Source organism: Nannospalax galili, unplaced genomic scaffold, assembly GCF_000622305.1.
Source record: "Nannospalax galili isolate Female #2095 unplaced genomic scaffold, S.galili_v1.0 scaffold1121, whole genome shotgun sequence".
NCBI lineage: Eukaryota > Metazoa > Chordata > Mammalia > Rodentia > Spalacidae > Nannospalax > Nannospalax galili.
Genome location: NW_008343560.1, coordinates 18,171 through 27,583, shown reverse-complemented (window position 1 = coordinate 27,583; position 9,413 = coordinate 18,171). Strand labels below are relative to the sequence as shown.

The window sequence follows — 9,413 nt, the reverse complement described above, 5'->3', positions numbered from 1 at the left end:
CAAATTGAAATGAAATTCAGAATGAAAAACACAAGAAATCAGAAAATTCTCAGAGGACACACCATTAAACTTGATGAAGTGGAAGAGAGAATGTGAGTTCTTAAAGACAAAATAGAGGAAACATAAAATAACCCAAGAAGAGAAGATGCAAGAACTCGGGGTTACCATAGGGAAATCAAATCTATGAATTATAGGTACATAAATACGGAAACCTAGGGAAAAGCCTCAGTAAACATTTTCAACAAAATTATAGAAGAAAATTGTCCAAATATAAGTAAGTCTGCACAAATTTAGGAAAAATGAAATGACATCCTATATTCATATTTTCTCTAATCATGAAGGAATAATATATATATGTATGTATGTATCAACTAAAACACAAATGAGGAAAAGTGCACCAATTCGTGGAAGCTAATGGAATGAAAATTGGGTCAAGGGATAAATCAAAAAGAAAATCTAAACAATATTGAGCAAAAATGAAAATGCAACATACTAAAATCTATGGGATACATTGAAAAGAGTCCTAAAATAAAAGTTTATAGCACTAAGTCCCCACACCACATATCTCATATTAATAATTTTATGATGCACCTGAAGACCTTGAAAAAACAATAACAAACAACATCCAAAAAAGAGTACAGAGGAATAGATAATCAAAATCAGGGCTGAAAGTAATGAAATAGAAACAAAGAAATACACAAAGGAATAATCAAAATAAATAAAAGGAATGGTTGGTTCTTTGTAAAGGTTAACATAATTGACAAAACTTCATCAAATTAACCTAAAGAAAGGGAGGGTAAAAAATAAGAGAAAACCACAGATGAAACTGAAATAGTATAAAGATACTGAGGGAATTAAGAGAATGTTTTTAAAAACAATATTGCATTAAACTAGAAAATCTAAACAAAATAGATATCTGATATGTATGACCTAACAAAATGAAACCAAGATGAGACAAATAATTTAAATAGACCCATAACAACCATTAAATAGAAGCAACAATCAAAATTCTTCCCACTAACAACGCCAAGGACCAGATAGCTACAGGGCAGATTTCTACCAGACCTTCAAAGAACTAATGGCAATGCTTCTCAAAGTATTCCATAAAATAGAAAAGGAAGGAAAACTTTTAGATCATTTTTATGGATCTGGTATTACCCTGATACCCAAACTAGGAAAAGAGCCCCAAACCAACAACAACAACAACAAAATCACAGGTCAATCTGTCTGATGAAAATAGATACAAAAATCCTCAATAAAATGCAGGCAAACCAAATATAAGCTCACATTCAAATCCTTATTCCCCATGATCAAATTGGGTTCATCCCAGAGACACAGGGATTGTTTCACATACATAAAACCATAAATTATGTCAACAACATAGAGTCAAGGACAGAAACCACATAATCATCTCATTAGATAAAGAAAAGGCCTTTGACAAAATCCAACATCCCTATAGCCAAATCAACATAATAAAGGGAATACATACAAACCGTATGACAACATCATGTTAAATGGAGAAAAACTTAAAATATTTTTATTAAAATCAGAAACAGGAAGGAAGAACTCAAAGTGTCCTTAACTGTAGACGACATGACTCTATACATAAAAGTCCCTAAACCACACAGAAAACTGCTAGAGCCAATAAACACATCCAGCAAAGAAGCAGGCTACAAAACACACAAATTCAGTTGCTTCCTATATGCAAACAACAACCATACCACGGAGAAATCCAAACAATCCTATTCACAATAGACTCAAATCTAAAATATCTTGGAATAAATCTAACCAATGAAATGAAAAAGCTATATAATAAAACTGAAGTAAAAAGTTATATAATAAAACTTTATTACATTGAAAAAAGAAATTGAATAAGATCCACACCTGAATGTAAGACCTCCAATGGCCATCCTACCAAAATAAACTACATGTTCATCTTAATCTCCACAAAAATCCCAACACAATTATTCTCAGAAATTGAACAAATCATCTCAGATTTCATATGGAAACAAAGACTTTGGATAACCTATATGATCCTGATCAATTCAAGAAGAGCTGGCAGCATCACTATCCCTGATTTTAAATTATGATACAGAGCTATCATAATAAAACCAGCATGACACCAGATTAAACAGTCACATTGATCAATGGAATCGAATGAGGACCAAGATTTAAGATTGGTGGCATGCCAGCAGTGGTAAGATCCCCCCTATGGTCCCAAGCAATGAGTTTTTGACTGTATTTACAATGTCAGACACACATTCCCCCCAGTGTGTTAGGCCTCAAACCCAATCAGAGAGCAGGCGATTATCCACACAGCAATCATGCCAGTCTTGCATAACTGTGGGCATGTCTTGCCTGGCAGGTTGCCATTGTAGTTCATAGGGTCATAGCTGGGTAAGACCATTGATGCCTTCTTGCCCTCTGCAGCCTGCATAGCACCTTCCCTTTTATGAAAGCTAGCCAACAGGGAGGAAACCTGCAGTTCAACTTGCTTTTTTATGTCTTGTAGCCGAGGTGTGTGCTATCTTTAGTGATGCGGGACTGTCATGATGTTCTGCTGGTCAACAAAAAGGAATGGCAATAGTCTGAATTGTTCCAGGGATTCTCTGCAGCAGCCTCCCTGACCAACAACTCATGAGGAGGTAAATCACATCTAACACTGGAGTCTTTGATGAGCTATGGCTTCTAGGAGCAGCATTATCCAGCCATGCAGGACATCACTCTTCCAAATTTTTAAAGCTTAAGTCCTGTAATTGGCTTATAGAGTAGCAAGTTTCCCTGTGGATTTTCATAGAGCTGTCACTTTGGTTAACACTCCGTGCTCAACCCATCATCTCTTCAATCTCTCTACCCTCATGCCTGCTTCAACCTTTCCATTCTCAGAGCGACCATTCTCCACTTTCATATAATCTCTGTGTGACTAACCCTCTCCCTTAAGACATTCCCCCAAGGGCCCCTTTCTAGGTTCCTGGATTCAACATGTTTTGCAGGTTAAATGCAAAATAAGAGTGTGTAATTTAGGATTCACCGATGAAAAAGAACACAGAGCATTTGTCTCTTTGGGTTAGGGTCACCTCATTCATCATTTTTTTCAAATTCCATCCAGTTCCCTGAAAAGTCCGTTTTCCTTTACAGTTGAATGAAATTCAACTGTGCATATGTGTTACATTTTCATTATCCATTCATAGTAGTTGGACATTTGGAAAACTTTCATTTCCTTGCTATTGTAAATAGAGCAACAATAAACAGGGATGTGCCCGTATCTTGGTAGCAGGATAGAGATTTCATTATCAGTTATATTTTTTATGCTCTCATCCACCACTTAAAAAGAAAACTATTACAGGGTTGAAGCTAGAAAAACAATTATCTAATCCATTGGTCTACCTGCCAATTTTATGCCAGTGTCAGACTGTCATTATCAATAAGGGTCTGTGTTATAATAAGAGGTCAGGTATTGTCATGCCTCCACATGTGTTCTTTCTCCTTAGGATTGCTTTGGCTGTCCAAGGACGTTTGAGGTGCTACAAGAATTCTTGGATTGGGGTCTGGAGAGATGGCTCAGTGTTTAAGGCCATTGGGAACTTTTGCAGAGTACCTGGGTTCAATTCCCAGCACCCACATGGCAGCTAACAACCATCTGTAACTCCAGTTTCAGGTGATCTGACACCCTCTTCTGACCTCCACCGGCATTGCATGACGTGGGTGCACTTACACACATGCAGGCAACATAATCGTACACATAAAATAAAAACACATAATAAAAATATTTTTTTAAAAAAATTATTGGATTGGCTTTCTAGATCCATAAAATATGACACAATAATTTAGGAATATGTTCCTAAATAATACCTCAGCATACCTCAAAATATAAAAATATGTATTGCAAACCGATTGTCAACATTATATTAAATGGGGACATGTGGAAAGCATTTCCTTCAAAATCAGGAACGAGATGTCCCACTTCCCCTCTCTTACTCAATACAGTGCTTGAAGTCTTAGCTAATGCAGTAAGATGTGAGAAAGACATAAAAGTGATATAAAACAGGAAAGGAGTAACTCAAACTGTCCCTGTTTGCAGATGACATGATTCTATACTTACAAGACTTCATAGAATCTAACAGGAAATTCTCTTTCTCTTTGTTTATTTGTTTGCTTGTTTTAGGGACAGGGTCTCACTACCTAGCCCTGGCTGACCTGGAATTCAGTATGTGCTCCAGCCTGGCCTAGGCTCAGAGAGATCTGCTTACCTCTGCCTCCTGAATGCTGGGATTAAAAGCATGTACCTGCCGCTGTGCTTGGTCCAAGCAGAAAACTCTTAGATCTAATAAATACAGCAAAGTTGAAGAATATAAAATCAATGTGAAACATCAGTAACTTTCAATGTACGAAGAATATATTCTCAGGGTAAGAAATTAGGAAATATATTGCATTCATAATGGCTCAAAACAAACAAATAAACAAAACAAATCAAAACAATCAAAGTACCTAAGAATACACATAAGCAGAGAAGTAAAAGACCTCCACAATGAAAATTTCAAGACATTGAAAAAGAAAATTAAATTAAACACTAGACAATGAACAGATCTTCCATGCTCCTGGACTGGTAGAATTAATATTGTGAAATTGGTCATAGTACCAAAATTAATCTACAACTTTAATACAATATGCATTAAAATTATGAGATCACATTTTAGATCTAGAAGAAACAATCCTCTGTTTTCATTATTAGACTTTCATAGTTTTATCTGTAATGTTTATATTTATATCCAATTTAAAGTTATGTATAATGTGTCATCGTGGGTAGGGAAATTATTTATATTTGCATGTGGACATGCAATTATCCTGTTATTTTTGGAAAAATCTGTTCTTTGTCTCTGATGCATTTTGGCAACCATTTTGAAAATAAGTTCTACAAATGTGCAAATTCTCCCCTGCCACTCTGTTCCACTTATCAACTTATTATATTAACTGTTGGCAGCAGAAGGAATGAGCCTAAAATTTTTTTAAAGCATTATGTCTGTGATTATAGGTCCTTTCAAATTCCATGTAAATTTTATTCAGTTTATGTCTACACAAGGGGCCTGCTGAACATCGTGACTAGCGTGGTGTTTAGCATATATAACACAAGGTGAGAATTGACATTTTAACAGCATCACATCTTCCTAACCATGAGCAGAGTGAACCCCTTGGTTCTTTGCATTAATTCTATTTTCCATGGAACCTAGGAGATGGAAAGGAACAGTTCTGAAAAAAACAATAACTCTCAGAAACTCTGTTCAGGCGCAATATTTGAATCTTAGGTTCAGTGTACATGGAACAAAGCAGGTCATGTGTCCAAGTATTTGGTATGTATACTGGGAGCTGCTGTCCTCCATAGCATAGAAGAATACTTACATCAAAGGACCATGTACAGGACAGTGCTAAATTTTTCTAATTAAATTATTTACTTATTTATTATTTATTTATCTGGTGTGGTGTATGTATGTATATGTGTGCTCAGGCGCATGTGCATGTATTTGAGCATGTGTGTGGAGGCCAGGCAGAACTTGCCATTAGTGTCCTTCCTCAAGCACTTCACCACCATATTTTTTGAGACAGGGTCTCTCACTGAACCTGGAACTCCTCATTTCAGATAGACTGGCTGAGCATAAAGCCTCAGGGACCGTCCTGTCTCTGCCTCCCAAGTACTGGGATTACAAATGTGTCACTATGCTTAGCTTTTATGCAAATCCTGCACATCCAAACTTGAGCCTTCATGCTTCCACAACAAGCACTTTGCTAAATAAGCCCTTTATACAACTTGCCAATTTTAGTGTTAATAAGTGCAATCTACTGCAGTCATTTGGTCCTAATCATGCTGTTATTAGTGAATTAGCAAAATTAATCAGAACAGTCACTTAGAACTCTCATTTTATTAATGAGTGCCGTATGCACACTATTACCTTAGTCAAAGTTGTCCATTTATGTCTCTTTCAATGAAGAATTTCCTGACTTATTTTTTTCTAAGAACTTCTTGGGAAAATCTACACTAAAAATAGTGCTTTGAGTTGTCTGAACCCTTTCTACAATCTTGCAACACTTAGTACATTGTTTCCTTCATATGAAGTTCATGCTTGTGATCCCAAGAAAATTGGCCTCAAAACAGATATGCGTCATTGCATTTTTCACCAATTGTCTTATTTATTGATGTTCAATATCTCTGAAGTCACCTAAGCACTTGAAGAGGAGGAGCGTGCTCTTGATTTTGTTCGCCACTGCTTCTATGCAGTGTCAAAACTCCTTACAAGGTTGCTTGGTATTTCCATCTTCCTTTTGAAATGACGACTTCTCCGTCCTCCATTCCACCCCTGAAATTCACTCTCAGGTCCAGGTGAAAATAATCTTTTAAATTCCCACAAGATTCTTAAATTCTCTTTCCTTTGTGAGTTTACTAATGCAATCTTCCTTTGTTATTTAATAAATCCCACTGCAAAATGAATTCTTGGTTAATTTCCAAGTCCCAACAACATCCATTATCTATAGCTGCAACTAAAATTTAGGAAAGGTCACTTATTTATGCTTGAAATTGTCTCCTAGGATCTCTGACAGAAGCCTACTTCCACACTGCAGTTCTAGAACCTGGTAAGTAGTACAGTCTTATTAAAAATTACTTCAACTGGCAGATCTAAGTGCTGGCCCTTTTACCTCCAAAGTTCAAAACAGTTTATGCATGTTGTCATATACCATTGGAGAATTTAAATAGATAGGGCAAAGAACTATCATTGTATTTGAGCTCTTCTCCACAAAAATGATGTGATATATTATTTAGGAGATGAGAGTGCATTTAAAATTGTATAATTGCACGTATTTGTAGGAGAAACAGATTCATATTTTAGTGAGAGTGAAATTGTGGCCAAAAGAATCTGATGCTGTTCCTTTGGTCATGGAGGCTAAGGCTTTTCCTTTGGTTGCATGCATACATTGTAGCAAACATGACAACCTCCTTGACAAGTGCCAGCAAAACTAGTTTCCTAAGTGTAACTGCTGAGGATCACTAGGAAACCACTACTCATAAATGTCTGGTCAGTCCTTTGAAATGTACAACTGTTATATAGCTGCTATCTGAAGCCTCATTCCAAAGTTGTTTAAAATCCCGTAAATATGATCCATTTTTATTTGATTTTTCAGCAAGGATATCTTGCTGAAAAACCAAAGGTTCAAAACCCTTTATTATAGGTGATTACAGGTGGTTTAAAAAAGACTGAATGTATGTATGTTGTGTAAATATGTTTCTCTGTATGTGAAGGACGTGCATGCCAATGTGCTCGAGCTATTGTTGGTAGTAGTATGTGGATGAAAGGATACACACAGATGAAGGTGTATTGGTCATATTATTTTCATTTGGCTGGCATTTAATGCCAAAAAAATGTTATTTTCAGTACATTTATTTGCAGAGTATTTATTACACATCTTACATTCTATAATATTATTTCAAGTCGGCATATTGCATGAGAAGAAGGAATAAGGATAGTTTGTCACAGGAAAGGAAACTTTATGAAAGTAGACTCTTGGAAATGGGAGGTGTTTCTTGAGTCAGTCAAACTCCTCATCATTCTTACTTTTTTATACAGGCTTTGAACCCAGATAATGGACATGGCCAATAAGTCTGCCGTGACTGAATTTGTTTTGCTGGGGCTCTCCAACTCCTGGGAACTACAGATATTTTTCTTTATCGTGTTCTCACTGTTTTATGTGGCAACAATAGTCGGTAACAGCCTCATAGTGATCACAGTTCTAGCTGACCCTCACCTGCATGGTCCTATGTACTTCCTGCTGACCAACCTTTCTGTCATTGACATGGCTCTGGCTTCCTTTGCCACTCCCAAGATGATTACAGACCATCTAACTAATCATAACACAATCTCTTTTGATGGATGCATCTCCCAGATATTCTTTCTCCACCTTTTCACTGGTACTGAGATAACTTTACTGATGGCTATGTCTTTTGACAGATATGTTGCAATTTGTAAGCCCCTGCACTATGCTTCAATCATAAGTCCCCAGGTGTGTGTCGCCCTTGTGGTTGCTTCATGGATTGTAGGAATCTTGCATTCAATGAGCCAGGTCGTATTTGCTCTCACGCTACCATTCTGTGGTCCCAATCAGATAGACAGTTTTTTCTGCGACCTTCCTGTGGTGTTCCAGTTGGCTTGTGTGGAAACATATGTGCTTGGCCTCTTTATGATATCAACAAGTGGCATTATTGCTTTGTCCTGCTTTGTCCTTTTGCTTAATTCGTATGTTATTGTGCTTGTTACGATCAAGCACCATTCCCCCAGAGGGTCCTCAAAGGCCCTTTCAACCTGTACAGCTCACTTCATTGTTGTCTTCATGTTCTTTGGGCCATGCATCTTCATCTATATGTGGCCACAGAACAGCTTTGTGATAGAAAAGATCCTGTCTGTATTTTATACCATCTTTACTCCCATTCTGAACCCAATAATATATACGTTGAGAAATCAAGAAGTAAAGACAGCCATGAAGAAACTGAAAAGTAAGCTTCTAAATTCCAGGAGAGAAGCTCCCTCACATTCTTTTCCGTTTTAAATCCCTCAGCAGAGGTTTAGTGTCAAACAGTGTTTCCAAAGATGTATTTTTGTTTCTGGACTTCATTTAAAATTGTAATTGCCAAGAATTTCTAAGGTTATCAGACTGGGTATTTTTAAGTGTATGGAAAAATATATTTGAAAATTTAAAAAGGAAATTAATGGAAATACTTTTTCCAGAAACAAAACTATCTATAAAAATGCAAGAAGTCATTGTTTTGTGAAGATTTCCAATAATCAGTGCAATAGAAAATATCAAATAATAACTGATCAAAGGAGGAAATTATGTACACATAGCAACTCAAGAAAATCCCTAAAGTATGACAAATTGCCAAGATTTCTGTAATCCTTAAATATTCTAAAGTGATGTAGGAAATTAATTTCTGTCCCATAGTCACCTTTTGCATTTCTGAGTCACTTATACTTCACATTAAATCAATTTGTGACCTCTGTAATTAGAGAAAATTTGGGGTATGTAAATACAGAAATGGAGAAGTATGTAGAAATGATGTAAATGTGAATTTCCATCAACCACCTCAGTTAAGGCTCACAGCAACCTACCTTGGTACCTCCAGGCACCTCAGTTAACCAGCACAGCAACATTGCCTAGACACCATCAGCAACCTCATTATTGAGAATAGCAGCACTGTATGATACCTCCAGCCACTTCAGTTAATCAGCACAGCAACACTGGGCTGATACCTGCTTCTGACAGTGCAGATTCAAGGACATGCGCAAGTATCGTACAAACCAGAAAATGTTACGAACTCCAAAGCTCAACTTTAAGGTACCATGGGTCCATAAGGTACCAGGGAAAGTATTATT

The 9,413-nt window shown here is 36.6% G+C and overlaps 1 protein-coding gene across 1 annotated transcript; it reads left to right on the top strand.

Annotated features, from left to right (window-relative positions):
• The first annotated feature begins 7,613 nt into the window (after positions 1-7,613).
• LOC103739387 (olfactory receptor 4K2) lies at positions 7,614-8,589 on the top strand. The gene has a single exon (XM_008839763.1). The coding sequence runs from the start codon at positions 7,630-7,632 to the stop codon at positions 8,587-8,589; it is 960 nt and encodes a 319-aa protein (XP_008837985.1). The 5' UTR covers positions 7,614-7,629.
• Positions 8,590-9,413: the final 824 nt, after the last annotated feature.